This window comes from Pollachius pollachius, assembly GCF_949987615.1.
Source record: "Pollachius pollachius genome assembly, chromosome: 1".
Lineage (NCBI taxonomy): Eukaryota > Metazoa > Chordata > Actinopteri > Gadiformes > Gadidae > Pollachius > Pollachius pollachius.
This window is the reverse complement of record NC_136934.1, coordinates 45,170,104-45,192,570: the sequence shown is the minus strand read 5'-3', so window position 1 is coordinate 45,192,570 and position 22,467 is coordinate 45,170,104. Positions and strand designations below refer to the sequence as shown.

Sequence of the window (22,467 nt, the reverse complement as noted above, 5' to 3'; positions counted from 1 at the left end):
CTGAGAGTTTTGGATGTTGTTTCCTCTGTGCGCTGTTGCATTTAATTTGCTGTAGGTATGAGAGCTATCCTTTGAGTGCATTTGAAATACCATAGCCATTCGTCAGCTATTAACGAGGGAAATGTGGCTCCAGTTTTATGAATGTCACGTCAGTAGGCTATACAATATCACAATCTGCTGAAATAACAGAAGATTAACAATCAGAGAGATGAATCAATCAAAAGGCATGCACTTCAGAAAGGCACGCGTTGACTACTTTTTTTAACAACTATATGTCTGATGCAAGTCCCAATAGTACATCCCATACATAAATACTGATATTGGGAACACAGTCCTCATCTGATACCTGACTGGCCTTTTTACCCATGGCTGTATGTACTGATATGGGAGAATGTCTCTCTGGCCCAAAAAGACCAATGCAGCCATTAACCCACTCCTAAACCTCTCCTTCTTCCTTCCTGATGTACTTTTCCCAAAATGACTTTCCCTTTTTCCTGCTTACCTGTTCTACTTAAACAAACATAACAATGACATAGCTGTTACATTGCTTTTGCTTTTCCAACCCGGAGGGTGGTTATTACCTACTTGTTACAAAGAAATGAAGGCTAATGGTCCGTTGCAGGGTCGAATCCCTTGCAGAAATCTGTCTGGATTGAGTTGAACATGAGAGGCTTTAGTGCCATCTAGCGATGTCGTTTATTCAAGCCAAATAACCAGTAGAAACAAAAAATACTTGTAGATATTTTTTTATTTTATTATTCAATTAAAAAATGTCAAGATTTCATAGTACGGCTGTTTTGGTAATATGGTTAGGAATAATATGTTTTCCAAAATAAAATAATTTAGATTTCGCGCGGGAGGTCAAAGGTTACAAACAAAATGGCCGAACACGATCTCCGTGCAATCATTTTGTTGTGAGTAAGCCGACTATCAAGTTATATTTCAGTGTTTTGACGATGCTGCAGCAGCGTTTGCAATATTCTACTGTATTAAAACATACAACGGTTGTCGTTAGTAATTGCGCTTGAATTGCTTTTGGAAGAACGTCGTTGTAATTCCGGCAGATGGAGTGCATTCAACTGTGAGATACATGCAGAAGCAAAAGCAGTAGGCACTCTTTCTGCCAACATAAGCTCAGCTACATTGTCGTAACCATCGTTTTATATGAAAATAATACATCGGATGGATTACAGGTCAACACATTGTAGCGCAGTTCTTCTTGTCTGATCGCTGATGTCTGATGAGTTTCAATAGGGATTTGAAAGTGCTGAACTTTGTATGTGAACAGCTGAGCTGCGTCCCGATGTAAACACCCACCCCGGACCCACAAATCCCTACTGTAGTCCCGGTATGTTTGGACTCCAACGCCGCTACATCAAGCGAAGATGAACAAGAAGAAGGATAAAGGATTCGAGAGCCCGCGTCCTTTTAAACTATAAGTATTTCCTTGTACTGTTTTGAAAGCAGAATTGAATTGATCCTTACAAGCACATGGATGTTAATAAGTGACAGACCATGCAAACCATCAGTTTTATATAGAGCTACCGGATGGCAATGCGGTTGATGATAAACTATAGTCTTACTATGCGTAACTGTGTGTATTCACATTATATATTTCTGTCTTTACGACGCACCAGGTGGTCTGCATCAACAACATCAATTTTCAGAGGAAGTCTGTTATTGTAAGTACACAGCCGGTAGCAATAACACATTTGTTACTCTATGCAACTATAACAGTAGCAATGATAAGACTTTGTGAAGAATGCGATTGATGACATTGGTTTGCCAGAATATTCCAATTATATATTTCCATTGCAAACAATTGATGTTGAAGCATGTTACTTATTGAAAATGTGTACTGATAACAGTGTAATTATGGTTCTGATGCCGCTAAAGATATCTTTTAGATGAATGTAGACGTCCAAGTAGACTTCTGAATGTAGTAAATGTTTATAAATGTAGCATGTTTAAACTCTCCTTCATTGCAGTCCTGCAACATACTTACAAATAGCTAGTGTTATAAACATTTATATTCCTCCTCTTCCCTGTGTACCTCTTCTAATCTCCATCCCTTCATTCCCTGTTCCCCTCTGATAGGGTTATGTGGAGCTTACCATATTCCCCACGGTGGTCAACCTGAACAGGATCAAGCTCAACAGTAAACAATGTCGAATCTATCGCGTCCGAGTCAACGAACTCGAGGCGCCGTTCATCTACAACGATCCAACCCTTGAGGTCTGCCACCATGAGTCCAAGCAGTAAGTGACGTCAAAAAAAACACAGATTTCATTGTTGTATTTTTTACTTTCCACAATAAAATAAATAAAAATGGCCTGCTCAGAAAAAACATATTGCTAGTTGTTACTCGGAAGGTAATGTGCTCTAAATACAGCAGCACCGTGCTTACCCTATTGACAATTTATGCCGACTATAGAGTTGTATTTGTGTCCCTCAAATACAGTGAGATGCTGGCTGGGTGGGCAAACTCTAATATGAAATGCAAGGCTTCTGCAATAACCTTGTTTTACTGACGGCTGCTCAGACCTGCTTTCATGATCAGCATTCAGCTAGAATTTGAGCTGAAAAATTAGTCCTTCTATGTTTACCATGTACATCTGATGTCGACAATAACACATGTTTTAAGATAATCAGGATTGCTGCTGTAAGTTTTTTTAAAAGTGAGTGCCTGCATGATTGTGTGTGTGTGTGTGTGTGTGTGTGTGTGTGTGTGTGTGTGTGTGATTAGGAGGAACCTGAACTATTTCTCCAGTGCCTACACGGCGGCGGTGAGTGCGGTGGACCCTGACGCCGGGCACGGGGAGCTGGTCATCAAGGTTCCCTCCGAGCTCTGGAAACAAGGAGACGGTAACATTGGAACCGAGATTTAAAAACACATTTTATGACTACAGCCATAGAGATGCATGCGGACGAACATATACTCAATGGAGCTGGAGTTGAGAAAGCTCAATTAGGCTGACAGCACGCTTCAAAGACGTGCCTTTCAATAGAGCCAATGAGACACTGAGACAGATAAAGAGTGTTATTGTAAGACACACTGTTTGATGTAATTTGGATCTTTACAAACTTTGAAAGTTTGTTAATGGTCTCAGCTCAACTCACACCTCACACCTGAGTCCTGATTATTTCCCTCTCTCCAGAGCTAAAGGTGTTGAAGGTGTACATCGAGTTCTCTCTGGACCAGCCCAAAGGGGGGCTTCACTTTGTGGTTCCCGATGTCGAGGGCAGCATGGCGGAGAGGGGGGCTCATGTCTTCTCCTTCGGATACCAGAACTCTACTAGGTCAGAAAAACAAAGTGGTGTATTCATAGTATATATATATATATATATATATATATATATATATATATATATATATCTATATATATATATATATATATATATATATAAGAAATGTTTTCAGTTTCTTAAATGGCATGGTATACAGTACAACTACGATTTTTGACAGTATTGTAAATTATTGTAAGTATGGTAAATTGCTGTTTTATTCATGCAGTGTGGTTTCAAATAATTGCAACAGCATGCTGTTAAATCAATACCTAATCATTCTTTCCCTTTCAAAATGCTTTATTTTATAAATAAACTTGAGGCATAGATATGCATATGGAGCAACAGTCCTGCAATTTAGACACGCAGGAATCCCTGAAAGCCTGCTGCACCCATGTGACCTCCACGTCCCCTGAAAGCAGCTTCTTAATCAGCTTGACTCTCCCCCCTCCCTGCCAAAAGGTTCTGGTTCCCGTGCGTGGACTCCTACTCTGAGCTGTGCACCTGGAAGCTGGACATCACTGTGGACGCCGCCATGGTGGCGGTGTCCTGCGGCGACCTGGTGGAGACCATCTACACCCACGACATGCGCAAGAAGACCTTCAGCTACGTCCTCCCCATCCCCACCGCAGCTCCCAACATCTCCCTGGCTGTGGGGCCCTTCGAGATCCTCGTGGACCCCTACATGCACGAGGTGGGTGTGACGGTCCCCCCCCCGTTGTAATCCAAATGGCCACAAGGTGTCAGTGTCTAGCAAGTAGTTCTTTGTACAGTGGCAACAAAGAGTTGAGATGAAGGTAACATTGTGGTTGATGTGTTTCATTAGTAAGAAACCTACTGGAAATAATGTAAAGTTGAACAGATCAATGTTTCTAGTATAATTGTCAAGCAGTTGCATAATAGCCCCTCTTACAACAGCAAAAGAGAGAGCATTTTCTCATTTAGTTTGTTGTGGCTGGATAAAGGACAGCGATTATTGTGATTTCAGTGAAGAGTAGAACAAGCCGTCCAATGATTTACAGGCTGACGTTCTAGAAGAGTTGGCGTTGCCTTGCATGTAAGCGAGGCATAACTGCAATCCAAACACTAGGACCCACCTTTTATGTTTCATTTCATCCAAATTTAGATTTGGAGGTCCTTAGGTCACACACAACCAAACACAGGAATTCTTTGGGATTTCTAGACACAGCTTGTATTGGATCCCTGCTCTATGTGCGTGCTCACCATCTCCCCCTCCCTCTCCGCAGGTGACCCACTTCTGTCTGCCCCAGCTGCTGCCCCTGCTCAAGCACTCCATGTCCTTCCTGCACGAGATCTTTGAGTTCTACGAGGAGATCCTGACCTGCCGCTACCCGTACTCCTGCTTCAAGACGGTCTTCGTGGACGAGGCCTACGTGCAGGTGTCCGCCTACGCCTCCATGAGCATCTTCAGGTAGGCAGGGGGTGGGGTCACTGTGGGGGGCCACACGGGGCTCACCCAGGGTTAAAGAGGGGTCTTTTGTCTTGCGGTCGATTCAAACTATCAATGTCGTATTTATTTTTAGAAGGACTTCATTCAAGATGATATGTTGATTTTGTGTTATTTAATATTATTCTGTCACTTTCCTGATAAAATGGTAACCTCAACACACACTATCAAGCCAGTGTAGAAACCTAGGCACTGTGTGCGGCCCAGCGATTTGACAGATTGACGAGTTAATACCTTCTCCCTGTTATTAAAGATGACTCAAATCGATTTCCAACATCTCAGTTTCCCGTCTTTCTACTCCCCCTCACTCGTTCTTCCTTCCCCATACCCATCAATCTCCCCCTATTCCCACTCCTCTTCCCAAAACAGTCAAAATGTCATCTCCCTCCTATCATTATATACGTGGATCTCTCTTGCCTGCGTTGGGTACCCTTGGTCCTGTGCCCATGCTTGACTCGTGTGTTTCGTCTCTCTGGGCCAACAGCACCAACATGCTCCACAGTGCCATGATCATCGACCAGACCCCCCAGACGCGCAGCTGCCTGGCCCAGGCCCTGGCCCAGCAGTTCTTTGGCTGCTTCATCTCCCGCATGTCCTGGTGAGTCCCGTGCATCACGGCCCGCTGTGGCGTTCGTGATGTAGGAAAATGGATGGGATTGTCACGTCGTATGACGTCATTGGATGCATGCCTTTGAGGGTCAAATGCACAAAAGGACAACTGAGGTCATCATTGATACAATACTTGATTCAAAGTATTCACCTCCTAGATAATATAAGCCATTTGGTGGAAGCTGTTGTACAAAACATCTGACAATAAAGTGCATGCAGGCCTGGCATGGGCGTATATCAAACACCTTACCCCGGCAGTGGCAAGGCAGTGTTCTTCCAGCTGAACTAGGCAAGACACTTTAACACAGACAAGGTACATGATCATGTCTCACTTTGCCGCTGTATGTCTGATGTTACGTGCACGTTTTGGTGACAGACCGCATCCTATTCTCACGGAGGCTTCACCATCCCTTCCTCTCTCGGCGACTCCCGACATACAGTTGACTAGACCCTCTGTCTTCGCAGTGCAAACGTGTGTGAGCTGTGAATGTCAACAACGGCTCCTCTCCTCGCTGCAGTGGAAAGCATTGTGGGAACCTTTCCCCTCTTAGACGGCTGGTGATGAGAGATTTATGACAGCCAGGCGGCCTACCAACTAGGGGAGTCAGATGTTGACGCCAGCATTGGCCTGGCTGAACACGTATATATGTGTGTGTGTGTGTGCGTGTGCATGGGAGTGTGTGCGTGAGACACGTGAGCATGTCCCTCGACACCCTCTGATCCCGCCTCCAGTCTTTAGAGAAATGTTTGAGCATCAAAGACCGGAGTCTGAAATTCTTTGCACCCCCAAACAATGGGGCTTGTGTCTCCCCTATCCTGGCCTGATGCCCCCTCATTTCCTCCCAACTCCTCCTCTTCAGAGTCGTACCTTCTGTTTTCCTCTGCTTCCTCTCCCAGGCCCTAAACTTTAAGGACAGTTATATCAAGTTGGACCATGTGGCTAACATCTCATCAGAGGTTTTTCACAGTCGCGACTGGCGTGGGTCGAGAGACTTTGCTTTTTTTGGGGAGATGGAGAGAGGGTGCTTTTGTTTTATCTTGGCAGAGAGATGGGCCTGTGCGGTTGCCATGTTGTGCTGGTTAAAGGAACAGGGCTAGGGTTACATCTCTCCTGAAACATTGGACCCAAACGGCGGAACGTAATCATAACCACGCTGTGTCATTGTTCCTCTGAACCAGTGTTATGACTGCTATTTATTTAATGTCCGGTACCTTAAAAATCATCTGTCGCGGTCTGGCGGCTGGAGAGTATTGTTGTATCTTTTGGCTGAAAAGCCTTCCGTCTCACAGCTCATTGTCCACTTGCTCATTCTTCTGTCAAATCTGTGGCCTTGTCATTTTTAACAAATCCTTTTTTCTGAAATAATTGTTATTATTTGAGAAACCTACAGTGTAGTCAAATGGCGTTTTCTTTCTATGGTGTCTAAGTTGTTTTGCTAAAAGCCGGAAATCCCAGAACAAAAAAATAGACAGCAGCCTTATTGAGACATGACAGCACCAGAATGCAGACGTCATGGAAGCAGTCACACAAGGCTATCTCCCCGTTGGCACCTAGAGGTCCTTAAACCTTCGATACTATTAATTTAAACACACGTTATCCACTTATGTGTGTGTTGAGACCCCTGGAGTGAGGGAGCGTGTGAAACCCCTGGCGCGGTCTGCTAGCAATTAATAGACAAAGGTGGGTTCCAACCGGGACCTGTAATGAAATGCAGACCCCGCTTTGCATTGTGTTTGCCACCTCAAACACCTTTTTTAAACGTCCACATGAATCACATTGTAACAGTTCCTTGTACAGAGCAGACGGAGTCAGGGTTGTGCCTGGCAAAAAGGCGGTTTTAATCGTAGAAATTAATAACAGTGTGCCAGTAAATCATATCAGCATGCCACAGCGGTAGCACGGAATGCGGCTTGTTTGCTGCAGCGATGGTCCTTGCAAAAGCTCCCGCTCACACTGGCCTTCCTTCCCACTGCAAGACTAAAGCAGGCCCATAAATACACACTCCCTGGCAGGTCTGATTGTGAGCAGGTGCCCGCAATCAGACCCAATAAACCCGGCAGATCTGGTGTGCTCCAAATATGACCCATGCCCAACCTGCAGGCCAAATGCCGCCTGTCCCCCCACACACATTTAATGCCGTTATTGAGAAAATGCAACTAAACCAAAAAGCCACCCCCCTTCCGAACCTACATTTGGAAGTTCAAGCGTGGTTCTTGGCTATTTCACACCCCCGGCAGTGAGATCACCGACCAGCAAGGGCCGTAAACCCTGCGGCCGGATGACTTGACAGACCCCGAAGTCCTCACCGGTTCCCGGGTGCCAAGCATCATTCATAACGTCATCCATGAGCATAGCTCTCAGCGGACCCACGCATGGCCCAGATCCGTTGGAATAAGGAGCTCGCTTCAGCCTACGCACCTCCGCTTACAGGGGCAGCACATGAACTCATCCCTGCTTAAGGAGCCAGGCCGAGGCTGGATTCAATTCAAGCCGGGATACTTGAAACCACCGAGGTTGAAGGGTGTATATTGTTTCTTGGAGGCTTTTAACAAGCCAATAAATCCGCCCTGATAAAAGACTTGTGTTGGGTTGCCACGTCACGTTTCTTCCATACAAGTGGCCTACAGGATGAACTCACGTTGGAGCTCCTCCGAACGATTCACCTTCCACGTGATGGGGACGAGAGGGCCCACCGTGAAGACGCAGGAACATTGATGGGATGAAACAAGTCGTTCTCCCCCTGCACCATGCTTTTGATTATTTCTTCCTTTTTCTTCTCTTTGTCTCTTGTGGTGTTTCATGGCATGTTGTAAAAACTATTTAAATTTGTTTGCTCAAAAGAAAATAACATTAACTGTGTTTAAAGTGTTGATTAGTCAAATTGTATGTTAATGGATCCACTGGAGGTAGAGCGGGTTGACTAGTAACCGGAAGTGACTTGTAACCTGCTAGTCCGATACCCGGTGATACCCTTGATACCCTCCTAACTGAGTGTCGAGGTGACCCTGAGCAAAACACCTAACCCTAACTGCTCTCGACAAGCTGGCTGTCGCCTTGCATGGTGGACTCCGCCGTTGGTGTTTGAATGTGTGTATGAACAGTTGTAAGTCGCTTTGGATAAAAGCGACTGCTAAATTTAAATGTCACTGTTAATATACACTTTCATAAGCATTGCAAATAATTCATCGCAAGTGAACGCCGTTGCCCCTGTTATGTGCAGGGCCGATGAGTGGGTGCTCAAAGGAATCTCCGGCTACATTTACGGGCTGTACCTCAAGAAGACCTTCGGGGTCAATGCGTACAGACACTGGATCAAAGAGGTACACATGAGGAACAGGACAAGAGTCCTGATAGTGAATATCAAAACCAAAAAGCCTTCGCTGGTATTGGCAGTAGACTGGCCTGTTTTTCCTTGATGTACATTATGTTCATCCTGTTGTTTATGATGTGTTTTACAGCTGCTTTGTGTGTTTTTAATCTCCGCTATCCCGGTTGTTCCACAGGAGCTGGATAAGATCGTGGAGTATGAGCTGAAGATGGGAGGAGTCCTGCTGCACCCGACCTATAGTGGGGGGAAGGAGAAAGACAAGTAAGAGTCTAATAGAGTAATGTAGCTGTGTTGGGAGTTAAGAGTTACTAGTCATTAAGCTGTGTTGACAATTAATATAGTTATTAAGCTGTCTTGACAATTAAGTCATTCAGATGTCTTGAGAGAAAATATAGTAAATGAATTGTATTGACAGTTAATAGTAATTTAGCTGATAAGAGGAAATAGAGTCATTTGGCTGTGTTGACAGTAAATATTAATTTAGCCCTGTTGAGAGTTAAAATATTCATTTGGCTGTTTTAACAGTTAATAGGACATTAGCTGTGCGGAGGGGAAATATAGTTATTTAGAAGTGGAAAGGGAATGGTATTTATCTGTGTGCAGAGGAAATCCAGAGCAAGGTCAAACAACACACGGCTGACTTCAAACATTGGCTTCTGTCAGTGGGAGACTGATTACAACTGAAGTAACAGAATTCTGTGTGTGCTGGATTCGTGCCCCCCAAAACACAAGCCCAATTTGCTGTTTATATATTTGACTTTTGGTTCATATTTGTTTTCTCTTAGATTTCTCAGATTACACCAGCTAGGTTGCAGTCATTTTTATTTGTATGAACCGTTGACTTGTACAGTTTATATTTAACAACCAGTCCCAGACTAATCCAAGATCCACTAATATCCAACGTAGGGATAGTGTGTGTGTGTGTGTGTGTGTGTGTGTGTGTGTGTGTGTGTGTGTGTGTGTGTGTGTGTGTGTGTGTGTGTGTGGTCTTATTATTATTAAAACATAATAATTATTTATTTCTGACACTGGGGCCATAAATTGTTTGAAGGATGTCATTCTGGGCACCCTAACAGAAAGTCAGGGATCCCCTCCAAAGCCACAGCGTTGGTTTGTGCTACGGCTGCCCTCTGGCTCCAGAAAGAACCGCTCAGGGTTTGAAGAGTGGTTCATGTCTGCATGTGCTCAGTGGAAGGGTAGAGAGAGGAGAGGCCACACACAAAGTAATGCCTCACTGATCACGCCAGCCACTGTGCGTGTGCGTGTGCCTGTGCGTGCGTGCGTGCGTGCGTGCGTGCGTGCGTGCGTGCGTGCGTGCGTGCGTGCGTGTGTGTGTGTGTGTGTGTGTGTGTGTGTGTCCCTTCATGCTACTCATTTGTAGCTCCTCCACAACTATAAAAAAATAATTTAACTAATTAATTAAACTGTTCAAATCAAGGGATCTGCAATAGCAGAGCAGAATGTCTATAATTTGAAGAAGGAGTTACCGGATTAAAGAATTAACCCTTTCAATGTATAAAATCAGTGGTGCATTTGACCTGCTTTCTGAAAAGCTTAACCCATTAGCAGGATTTTTATTGTGTGTATATATATATATATATAAAATAATACCATATCATCGAGATGGGATTATTTGGTCACGTAAATATGACGTGCATAGGCATTTCTCTCCCTATCCACTTTCAGCTGTTCAGGTAGAATTTAAGGTAATTAATAAAATAAGGAAGGGGAAACTCCCTTTTTTTTCTGTTATTTCCCTGACCTTACCATCAACCTAGCGCACGCACGCACGCACGCACAAACACACATCGTGAAATGATGATGCGTATAATACCGGTCACAGACCCCCTGTAACAGTCCTGGTCGTTCTTCTCCCTTCAGTCCCACTCCCCATCTCCATTTCTCCACCAAGCACCCCCACACGCTGTCCTGGGAGTACTACCAGATGTTCCAGTGCAAGGCTCACCTGGTGATGCGGCTTATCGAGAACCGCATCAGCATGGAGTTCATGTTACAGGTGAGTCACTCCTGGTTTCTCGCCCTCCCTGTTGCTTTCACGTTCAAGGGCTCTGCATGTCTGAACTACCCTAGCCATGTGTCGATGAATCACTCCTATAATACAACAAATAACTTGTGGATTTGCTCTTTCGCAACTTTAAAACTCTACCATTTTAAAGTTATGATGTGAATATTATATAGCTAGAGGTGATGACAAAGACAAGCGTCAACTGCAAACCAAGCTGTCTACAGTATTGTTGGGGCAATGATCAATGGCCCAGCTTCATATCCTAACTCTTTATCCCTTCTTGGCAGGTGTTCAACAAGCTTCTAAGCCTTGCCAGCACGGCCTCGTCTCAGAAGTACCAGAGTCACATGTGGAGTCAGATGCTGGTGTCCACGCACGGCTTCCTCAAGTCCATCTCCAACGTCTCTGGGAAAGACATCGGGCCCCTCATCAAGCAATGGGTGTATCCTTCCGACCTTGGGATTTTTTTTTTGTACGTCCTAATAGGGCTGGGTCAAAATATCGATTCATGAATGCACTGCAATTTATTTGTTCTTGATTCAATTTCGATTCAGAATTTTTTTGAAATAAGCCTACTCTGTCATTGTAATCTAGAAGCGAGTATGCCTAAATGTACATGCCCTTTTTCATTTGTCCATGTTATGATTATTACTTTCATGCTGCAAGTTTAGCTTAGAAAGTTAAAGCACAATGAAATGGTTAATTCATTTTGAAATGGTTAATTCTAAATAATATTTAGGTATTTTTGTCATCTGCACATATTATTGAATCGATATCGAAGCAATTAGATCAATATCAAATCGAATCGAATTGAGTTGAATTGAATTGTGAGGTACCTGGCAATAGCCAGCCCTACGTCCTAATGTCGTATGACTTTTCGTCTCCCTGAAGGATTTTACCTGTAGGATTTCAGGAACATGCGCCGGGGAATATACCAAGTGTGGTTTTCTCAGCATCTAATACATGTGAGGCTGTATAGCAAGGAGCTCAGTGTATATATGTTAAGAGTTATCATTATCTGCAGTGTAATACGTTTGTGACACGTTGAACTAAATTAACCAACAGTAAATTAAATAAAAGAAGCAAGCATAGAATCCTCTTCCTTTTTATGCCCTATGTTTGCATCTTGCCATTTTATAAATGAAAACACTAGCCGTCGATGTGTTTGGCCCTAACTCCTGCCCGTGTCACAGAGATCAGAGTTCGGTGGTGAAGTTCTTTGGCAGCTTCGCCTTCAACAGGAAGAGGAACGTGCTGGAACTGGAGATCAGACAGGACTACATCTCATCTGGAACGCAGAAATATGTGGTGAGCCACCACATCAAACGTTTTCCTTGAGTATTCTACTTGTACTTACAATTTTGTTGAGTTAAAAAAAATGTACCCGCCAAGCAATTATTTTTATGCATAAAACATTTATGGTTTTTACCTGCCAGTGTACTTAACCTGGCGGCAGGTATTAATGTTGGACCCTACATAACATTGCTGTTAAGAAAATAACGGAACAGAGAATCGACAGCATCTCTGCAGAACCTTCTAAAATTAAACAGATTTAATGTTGCATTTGCAAATTTTTATCGGTTCTATACATTTTCAACCAATCACCCACGTCACTCACGGTGACTGACGTCTCTCTCCTCATCTTGAATCCCAGGGACCCATCAAAGTGACGGTGCAGGAGCTGGATGGCTCCTTCAACCACACGCTGCAGATCGAGGAGAACAGCCTCAAACACGACATCCCCTGCCACTCAAAGAGCAGACGGTAAGCCCCTTGAAGTCGCTCTCTCCCTCTGCCCTCAGTCATTTATCAGCAGCTCAATCAAAACGCAACGTGACAAAGTGGTTATCGTTTATCAAGCTGCTTTTTTCTTTGACTTTTGCTTTCGCAGCAACAAGAAGAAGAAGATTCCTCTGATGAATGGAGAAGAGGTGGACATGGATCTGTCGGCCATGGAGTAAGACTGAACCTTCTCTCACTATCTCACCTGCTAGCTCTCTTTTTCACTAGCCATTCTCCAACTTTGAAATAATTGTTATGATAATAATTGGCTATCTATATTTCCATGTACATAATTAGCAATACTATTGGGAGATCATTTTTTTAAAGGGATTTTATTTAGCTATTCAACATCTTAACGTGCAGTGTTTTTTTACATTTGGTCAATTTATCCAAGACTGGATCAATGTGGTTGCGATTGCTTTGCCGTCCTTGCTATCTTTATTTATTTAGTGCCACTACATAAATGATACACTTTCCTCAGTGTACTTCTCTCTCAAAGCTAAACTGGTCATTCGAGGATTAGCTTCTTGATTTACATAAAATAATTGTTCAACTTTCTGCGATCACCAAATGGTCGGCGGTTTTAAAAATGTCCCCCTCTTTTCGCAGCGCTGACTCGCCGCTCCTGTGGATCCGCATCGACCCCGACATGTCCATCCTGAGGAAGGTGGAGTTTGAGCAGGCGGACTTCATGTGGCAGTACCAGCTCCGCTTCGAGAGGGATGTGGTGGCACAGGTAGGCCTGCTGCTGATCGCCCCCTTCACCGTAGATTGTATAATGTGGAGGGCTAGTTGAATATCATACTGCTCAAGTTTTGTCTATAGATATGGATATAGATTTTCTGTATTATTGTTTGTAGTTGTTTTTTGTTCTTGAAACTGTTTTAGTATCTGCTATTGTCCTCTAGATTCTGTTGTGACCCCCGAACTGCGTTGCTACTGAGAAAATTTGATTTGAGCAGGTAGGGTCATGACAATGGGTCCCAAGATGTTGGGGACTTAGCGGAAGTAAAAAAAAAAAAAAAATCAAGAAAGAAAAAGTTAATCTCTGTATACAGAAATCTTCCGAAAGACCAATCAAGGCAAGCAAACTTTATTTATATAGCCCTTTTCATATTCAAGGCAGACTCAAAGCCTCAAATCAACAAGGAGAGAGTGGTTGGAAGGGAAAGCCCAATGAAAACGATAAATAAATCCCAGGGCTGCAGTGACTCTCCCTCCACAGACGACAGCGGATGTCCTCCCTAACTGTTTGTCTTCGCGCCCATTCCTCCCCCCACCTCCCTCCCGTCCTCACACCCTCCCTCCCTCTGCTCCCCCCAGGAGGAGGCCATCTCCGCGCTGGAGAAGTTCCCCACGCCGGCCTCCAGGATGGCGCTGACAGACATCCTGGAGACAGAGCAGTGCTTCTACAGGGTCCGCATGCAGGCCTGCTTCTGCCTGGCCAAGGTGAGCACGGCTAAGGGCTGTCCCCTTCCCTCCAGCTCCAGGGGTCCCCAACTCCGTTTTGGGGGGCACTGGGACTCCATATACACAGCGGACGTTGTCTCATGGAACCCTTAAAGGTGACATAAGAGTGTGATTAGCCGTTACAAGCTGTTTGGAAAATCTGCCTCTTCTGACATCACAAGTGGACGTGTCCACCTAGATGTGTGCTAAATAGATCGGTCTACCAGCCTAACCAGTGGACTGTAGCAAACGTTGCTCATCTACCCGTCATACATCTAGGTGGACACGCCCACTTGTGATGTCAGAAGAGGCTTGTAGCGGCTCATCACAATCACACCTGGTGGTATAATACGTCACCTTTAACCTCTGACGTTCACATCTGCCTCCGTACAAGTTGATTTAATCCTGATGCACGTTGTGGATTGTAAATGTGCCAGTGAACGTATGCAATGTGTGCTCCACACGAGGGGAGGGCGGTCTGTTTGTATATGCAGGAGCTTCTTATGAGACCCTTTTAAACAGTCAAACAGCTTATATTAATCGAATATGTGTCATCAAGTAACTGCAGTCTCCCTGATTTATAGCCTGACCCCGATGATTCATCGGGGTACATCACTCTCCACCCAACAGGGATGAGCTATACCCCTGTTGCTTAGCCAGAGAGTAACAGACATATGACATGAAGTGACTTCTAGCTAACCCATATCTCTAATTGTTCTCCACTCTGGAATTCAGCCATCAAATATCTCAGAGAGGACGAGCTCGCTACTAGGTATGCCGCTAAGGAGAAGGAAGTTGTTTTCTTTCATAAATCCTTAGATTTATGATAGAAAACAAATGTTTATATTAAAATTTTCTGTTTTTCTTTTTCTTTACAACACCTCACGCAGTCTTTTTCGTCCCTAAAACAATAGTCGTCCTGCAGGTATACTAGGAACCCCTCCAACAATGCTTTAACGCCCGATGGCATTCAGTCAACACTCGAGGCCACCCGGCAGAGCGCCCCATTCTTCTAAACCCACACTTGTGTATCCTGAGTCTTCTGCATAATCCTGTTTTCTCACTTCGGGAAAAGGCTATTCCGCGGATTTGGCATATTTCAACCTAAACCCCATTGGATTTCACTCCTCTCCAGTTCCAGCTGAACCAATATTTTCATAACATGTAAAAGTGAACGGAGGTTTTGGATGCCAGTGTTTCGGTTCTTTCATTAGGGCCGCTGATGTTAAGAACCCCCGCCCCCCCATGTTCTTTGAATTCTGTACACTCACACACACACACACACCATTAATCATAGACTGGTAGCTATGCTCTGACTCACTCCCAATCACGCGTAGTCTCAGACTGAATCACACAGTATGGTCTATAGTGAGCGCTACTCTGAGAAACCGTTAAAAGATTCAGTACACTTGTTTGGGAGGTCATTTGTATTGATTGGTGTGGTGACTAAACATGACACATGACACATGCAGACACTGAGGAGATCACAGAAGAAAAACTCAGATATTCTCCAGGCATACACACACGTAAGTCAATAGAAGGAATACGATAGATATCTGTTGACCACCGGCGCCTCCTTCCTCCTCTGTTGGTCTTGCCTAATGACAACATCCTCTGCCATTGACCCGGAGACCCATATTACCACATTAACACAAATCCCCCCTCCAATATCCTGTTGGAAACCAAAGAACCACTGGAGACACGACTCTTTGTGCCATATGCCGCTCGCTCGTGTGCACGTGAACACTCGCTCCAGTGCGCCACATTCCCCGTATCGCTTCTGGCATTCTCCAAATGTCGTGTTTTTTGTTCTGAACGTAGCTATTATATCTCGCCGCATGACTTGTTTTTCCTCTTGTTTTCCCTGTTCTCGTTCTCCATTCCTGCCATTTTGGGGTGATGCTGGTTGCGAGTTTGGCTGTTGTCTGGCCGACTGTTTACCCTTGGTTTTCATTGTTGTTTCTGTGGCTTCGTCTGATTTGTTCCATGTTATTGGAATATATTGTTTTGTGTAAATTGCTTGTTATGCTGCATGTCGTGTTTGCACATCTGACACCCATTACCCAGTACCCACCCTGTGGTTAGGGTTAGAGGGGGGTCTCTTATGGTGACCTGCTTAAGTTAGTTTCTCCCTGAAAGCGTAGGTTTTTCACAGTGCTGGCCCGTCATATTTTAGTTTGAGCATCTGTATTTGTGATGTGGAATTGTACTCGATTGTCGCCCAGAATTCTGAAATGTTACCACAAATCTTTTGTGTTGCTTCATATTTTATGCTATAACATTTTGAACGCCAACACACTAAGAAATATACCAAGCTAGCAGGTAGAAAAGTCTGCAATAATCATTCAGAATACTTCTTCAAATGATAGTAATTATGTTTCGCTAAAAACAGCTTTGACCATCATATTGCCCTACTGCCTCCATCAAAAGTTGTAATGCTGTGTGTACAAAAGTAATGAGCTGTATTAGACTTGACCACATGTGACCACATTGACAGGCCCCTTGCCAGTGAAGTCAGCCCCTGTTCTGTTGTGCTCCACAGATCGCTAACTTAATGGTGAGCACGTGGCAGGGCCCGCCGGCCATGAAGTCCCTGTTCACCAGGATGTTCTGCTGCAAGAGCTGCCCCAACATCGTGAAGACCAACCACTTCATCAGCTTCCAGAGCTACTTCCTGCAGAAGGTGGGAGGGTCACGCGCTCACTCACTGACTCACTCACTCACTCAATCACTCGCTCAATCGCTCAATCGCTCACTCGCTCACTCGCTCACTCACTCACTCACTCACTCACTCAATCACTCGCTCAATCGCTCAATCGCTCACTCGCTCACTCGCTCACTCACTCACTCACTCACTCACTCACTCACTCACTCAATCACACTCTCTCACACTCTCTCACACTCTCCCACACTCCCTCACACTCACTCACTCACACTCTCTCACACACACAGACACACACACAGACACACACACACACACACACACACACACACACACACACACACACACACACACACACACACACACACACACACACAGATATTAGCAGACAGATCTGCTAATAGGCTTTTCATTGTAAACCCTTTTCTTTTCATTGTAAACCCTGACACAATACAGGCAATCCTACTGTGTCTATCAATCCTGGGCTTACAGTATATCTATCTTCCCATTTCTAAAACCGAAGTACAAAGCTACCAGGTTACAGGGAATATCTTTTTTTTTTTTTGCGATTTTTCGAAAAGTTGATTGGACACAGTGTCAAGAATGTGTTGCCTTTCCCACATTGCTTTCAGCTTTCATATGACAACGTTTGTTTGGCAAAATCCTAAAGTGTATATATTTCTCACTGCTGTATTCCCTTCATGTGTCATTGTCTAGACGATGCCTGTTGCCATGGCGCTGCTGAGAGATGTCCACAACCTGTGTCCTAAAGACGTTCTCAACTTCATCCTCGACCTCATCAAGTATAACGACAACAGGAAAAACAAGGTGTTTGTGTTTGTGTGTTAAATGTAATGCTAGCACAGAGACGGAGGTTGATTCAACAACGTAGATGCATGACCATGTATTGAAACGGCTTGTAGACAGGCATGTGTATTACATATACACACAGATAGAAACACTCTCACTCATTCACTCACTCACTCACACACAATGGCCAAAATATGGCTTAAATAGGGGCCCTTTTCAAATCTGCCTCTTGCTCTCATACCCGCTCATTCACCCCCTCTTTGTCCTCCCAGTTTTCGGACAACTACTATCGCGCGGAGCTGATCGAGGCGCTGACCAACTCCCTGACGCCGGCCATCAGCATCAGCAACGAGGTGCGCACGGTGGACAACCTGCACGGGGACGTCAGGCTAATCCTGGAGGAGATCACACGCTTCCTCAACATGGAGAAGCTGCTGCCCAGCTTCCGCAACACCATCACCGTCAGGTACTAGCGCTGATGAGCTGACGGCCGCTGCGTGGCACCTGCTGATAAACTGTGTGTGTGTGTGTGTGTGTTTTAGTGCGTATGCATGTGTGTGGAGGGAATCATTTAACCCAAAGACATGGCCATGCTCTGCTTTGATCTGGGACTAGGTTCCAGTCTTGTTGACCCTTTATGTCTGTCTCCGTCTTTTACTTTTGATCGTTTGATGGTTCTTTTTTTCATTATTTCTCGCTCGCTCTCGCTCTCTCTCTCACACAGCTGTCTGAAAGCCATCCGTCAGCTGCAGAAGAACGGCCACATCCCCAGCGACCCATCGCTCTTCAAGTCCTACGCCGAGTACGGACACTTTGTGGACGTCCGCGTCGCCGCCCTGGAGGCTGTGATTGACTACACCAGAGGTACACTCACTCACTCAATCAACCTCTGATACACTCTCTCTAACTCTCTGGCACACTCTCTATCACTCTCTCTCTCTCTCTCTCTCTCACTCACTCACTCACTCACTCACTCACTCACTCACTCACTCACTCACTCACTCACTCACTCACTCACTCACTTACTCACTTACTCACTTACTCACACACTCACACACACACTCTCTCATGCTCTCACACACACTCTCTCCCTCTCACTGTCTTACACACACACTAAGGATTAGACACCAGCATGTGTCGGGGTGAATATCTCTTTGGGGCGTGTCCTAGACAGTGGTGATTTCTCTAAGACTGCAAGGGAAGCTCGGCTTCCCCTAAAATGTCAAAAATTAAATGGGGAAATATATACTGTGGTGTTAACATTTCATTGGCTAAAAATGCATTAGAACACGTCCATCTCGATGAAGAATTCGTTCAGAATCAGCTGCATATCACAGGTCGACTGACTCAATTTCCTTCTTCTCATACATTCCCGTAGCGTCAAAGTGCATTTGCCTGTTGAAGCTCAGCGACCAACCACTTCAATGGGGCTACATAGAACAGCTTTTTTTTAGTGCGGCGAAAGTTGATGCGATTATGTCCCTCCCACAGACGCTCATCGTCTCTGGGGGTGAATGGAGGAGGGGGCTGGCCTGGACGCTGGGCTTCTGCGTGATGATTAGAGGGTCTGCGAAAGACTGAGTTGCCGTTTGATTGACAGCGATTTTGAACTTAGTCCTCAGACCCATCGCAGATTTTGCAAGCGAGTCGAAAGACAAACTAGACAATTTTCATTGTACATTTCATACATTTATACACACAATTCCTTGTTTCAGTTGAACAGAATTCCCACATTTTCTTTTCGAGTTTAATATTGTTTTGGCAGTTGGCTATCACTTTGAATCAGGGAGCCTGAGGTCTGAACTTCAAGTCCTGTATTCAGATCAGGACTTGCAGGGTGAGAGGGGAAAGCTGTGTGATTTCTTGGTGTTACTTAAAGACGTCGAGTTTGACAGTGCATTGCCTCAGCTTTATAAACTGTTCTGATTAGTGGCAACAATTGGAGCTACATCTGCAGGTGTAGAAAGGAGCTTCTCCTATTTAAAGCGGCTCAAGTCCTACAGCCGTAACATAATGGGCCAAGGCAGTTTAAGCAGCCTAGCTCTGTTGGCCATTGAGAGGACAATGGTAAAGTCACTGGAAAAGACAGCTAGTTGGTATGACAGGGTCACAGAGCATTTCCTTGAAAAGGAACAGAGAGCAGAATTTACATATAAATAAATGGACAATTTATATGATGTAGGCCGAAAATGAGCTTCCCCTCTTTGAAAGACCAGCAGCCGCCACTGGTCCTAGAGTATGCTTCTGCTTGTGTGGTGTGTATGTGCTAGTAAACGTTGTGCTCTCTTCCTTCCAGTGGAGAGGAGCTCGGTGGAGCTGGAGTGGCTGATGGACATGGTGCACAATGATCCAGTTCACTGGGTCAGGTCAGTCTCATGGGGCTGAACGAAGCCCAACCTCTCGATCCATTCCATCAATAAGCACTGCTCTCTTTCTTCTTCTTCTTAATTTTGTGCGTCTGCTTCCACACACATGGTTGAACACAATCCGTTTAGCACTGTCATGGTCCGTTGTGCAGCACTGGGTGATCAATTGGTTATTGATGATAAGATAACATAATGTGTTCAGCTATACAGGGCCTTTATAAGCACTTTCAAACATTTTTATATTATTATTGTTATTATTATTAATAATTATTCTTGTATTACTATAATATATTTTCCTCAGTTGACTATAAAATGTCTATAAATGCTTAATAATCAGCAACCTTGCATGACCTCAATTACCTCAACGCTGACTCAGTGGCTGTTTGCCCGGTCCTCCTTCCCAGGGCTGCCTCCTCATCCCTCACTGTTATCCTTTGGTTTCATTTCCCTCAGGCACAAGATCCTGGGCATGCTGGCGACCAACCCCCCGTTCACCAAGGACACGGACTCTGCGCTCTGCACTGAAGCCCTGGTCGACCAGCTCTGGAAACTCATGAACTCCGGTGAGAGACCCTGACTGGAGCACGTCCGCCAAACGCACTAAGAGGAAGACCTCTTTTCATTGCCTCACAGAGAAAATATTGTTTCACGGTTCCATAGGTATCTGAAGGCCCTTATGTAAATTATGATTAAATTATTTGTGTCGTCAATTTTTACTGCGAGAACCCCCTCCGCCAAAAAAGGACTGGGCAAGAGAACTGATCCGTGCACGTTCATCATAAGGCTTAAGTGCTAGGAAAGACGTAAAGCGTGGCGTCATATAGTTAATAAGCTCCCTCGGGTCTTTATTAATGATGGTGGATATTGGCTATTAACTTTGGCACTGGACTGCTGGACTGCTGTCCTGTATATGCACATGCCCGCACGAAAACGTCTGCAGTGTCTGCGGACCAGGTTAGGGCTTCCCTGCTCATAATCACGATTATTTTGGTCAATATTGCAATCATGATTATTCAAACGATTATTTTTGAAAACATGATGTATTTATTCAGCATGTCTCTCCCAAAAAACACTTTCACCTTAAAAAAATACACAAAATGGTGAAAAAGAAAATGAAAATTTGATTATTAGTTTTGTGATCGTTTGACGCTAAAATCAAAATCGCGATTACATTTTGATTAATCGCCCAGCCCTAGACCAGGCACACCACCACATCCATCGATGGCATCGCGTAAACGGAGGAATCTTTAAAACCGAATGTGCATTCTGATTTTGGATTTGCAGCTTAACCTGTGTAGCCAGGTACAACGGACACTTTCATGGTCCTCCACGCAATCTGCACCTGCACTCAGACCCGCGTGGCTCCACCAGAGATAGAATGCGAGTGCAGGGGGCCAGAACACCTGCAGGTGGTGTGAAGCCCAGACATGCAGACTCAATGTATATCCCAACGCCAGCACACCCAGCCAACACTCACTCTTTAACACAAGGAGAGCATATATATATATATATATGTATGTGTGTCTGTGTGTGTATGCCCGTGAACACGCACGCACAAGCGGGCATGGGATTTAATTAGATTCACATGGGGCAGCTGCCATATATCACTTTTTATGACTTGAAAGACTAGAATGTCTTATGCAGCAGAGTGGTCTGATATCATTTTGGGGTGTACAGTGTTATGGAAAAAAATTACCGTAAATGCATGAAATGTGCTATAGCCTTTGGGCAGGTGTTTTTTCGTTTTCCCTCTTAGACTTGGACCAAAGTTGTGTTTAAGTTTAGTTTTAGAACCAGCCTCTTAAAACAAACCGATACTGTTGGTTGATTTTTTTGAGTACAACCAGAAATGGGGGAAATGACTGTGCAACGACTTTGGATTGATACACACTACGCGTTTCCATCATGGAACTCTGCACTCAAAAACGACTTAACCAGCATATGTTTCATGGCAAAATTGTTCTCTGTCAATGTTATTCTCAATGGCACTTTTCCTATTTTTTTCCCGTAACACATATACTTTTCTCTGTACAATGTGGAATAGTGCAGAAGTTAAATAATCGCAGATTGTCATTTGAGTTTCCCCCACAGTCAGACTATATCCTCATTAGTTAGCATAAAAAACTCTGAAAACCAAGATTTATCTATGAGGTAGTTTACACCTATACGGTCTGGACAGCGGGTCTTCAGTCTGGCAGTGGGCTCGACATTAAGGAGCGTTCTCCAGGTGCTTAAACAATCTCAGGGAGATTTCTTACCTCAACATTCAATAAAACATATCAGTCAAGTGTTAGGCGGTACTAAATCCGGGTCCTGGATCCAGAACAAGACCAAACTGTCTGTAAGGCCGTCACAGTCTCCCCTACCTGGTCCAGCCGGTGTGTTATTAAAGTCCTGTTGAGAGGGATGGTCGTTTATGACTCACCCTGGGGGCTACTGGACAGACTTCTGTCAGAAGGTGTTTTGCCCGCACTGTCAGTAGCCCACCAGGAAGTCAGCTGAGTCCCAGCAGGGGGGAACCCTTTTATACCCACTTCCTTCACGTTTCGCCTCCGTCTCACTTTTCCCTGTTAGGCGGAGTTATGTTTCCGTTCCATGTGTTGCTCGGGGGCTGGGGCAAAGCACCGCCTCCCCGTCCCTCCGAGGGCTCAGACTTTCACATTTCCGTCAGGAAAACGATT

The 22,467-nt window shown here is 44.7% G+C and overlaps 1 protein-coding gene across 4 annotated transcripts in view; it reads left to right on the top strand.

Annotated features, from left to right (window-relative positions):
* The first annotated feature begins 881 nt into the window (after positions 1 to 881).
* The window catches only part of taf2 (TAF2 RNA polymerase II, TATA box binding protein (TBP)-associated factor), a 27,698-nt gene continuing 6,112 nt past the window's right edge, over positions 882 to 22,467 (top strand). For all 4 annotated transcript variants that reach the window (XM_079745552.1, XM_079745550.1, XM_079745551.1 and 1 more), the window contains exons 1-24: positions 882 to 914; positions 1,289 to 1,435; positions 1,628 to 1,682; positions 2,098 to 2,258; positions 2,747 to 2,865; positions 3,159 to 3,300; positions 3,748 to 3,979; positions 4,533 to 4,717; positions 5,238 to 5,351; positions 8,584 to 8,683; positions 8,867 to 8,952; positions 10,573 to 10,708; positions 11,005 to 11,159; positions 11,911 to 12,025; positions 12,372 to 12,481; positions 12,609 to 12,674; positions 13,109 to 13,235; positions 13,823 to 13,948; positions 16,491 to 16,631; positions 17,328 to 17,438; positions 17,693 to 17,886; positions 18,145 to 18,284; positions 19,717 to 19,786; positions 20,240 to 20,349. In XM_079745552.1, the coding sequence (XP_079601678.1) occupies positions 1,386 to 1,435; positions 1,628 to 1,682; positions 2,098 to 2,258; positions 2,747 to 2,865; positions 3,159 to 3,300; positions 3,748 to 3,979; positions 4,533 to 4,717; positions 5,238 to 5,351; positions 8,584 to 8,683; positions 8,867 to 8,952; positions 10,573 to 10,708; positions 11,005 to 11,159; positions 11,911 to 12,025; positions 12,372 to 12,481; positions 12,609 to 12,674; positions 13,109 to 13,235; positions 13,823 to 13,948; positions 16,491 to 16,631; positions 17,328 to 17,438; positions 17,693 to 17,886; positions 18,145 to 18,284; positions 19,717 to 19,786; positions 20,240 to 20,349 (2,845 nt within the window). In that variant the 5' untranslated portion in view covers positions 882 to 914; positions 1,289 to 1,385. The remainder of the gene's footprint in view (positions 915 to 1,288; positions 1,436 to 1,627; positions 1,683 to 2,097; positions 2,259 to 2,746; positions 2,866 to 3,158; positions 3,301 to 3,747; positions 3,980 to 4,532; positions 4,718 to 5,237; positions 5,352 to 8,583; positions 8,684 to 8,866; positions 8,953 to 10,572; positions 10,709 to 11,004; positions 11,160 to 11,910; positions 12,026 to 12,371; positions 12,482 to 12,608; positions 12,675 to 13,108; positions 13,236 to 13,822; positions 13,949 to 16,490; positions 16,632 to 17,327; positions 17,439 to 17,692; positions 17,887 to 18,144; positions 18,285 to 19,716; positions 19,787 to 20,239; positions 20,350 to 22,467) is intronic.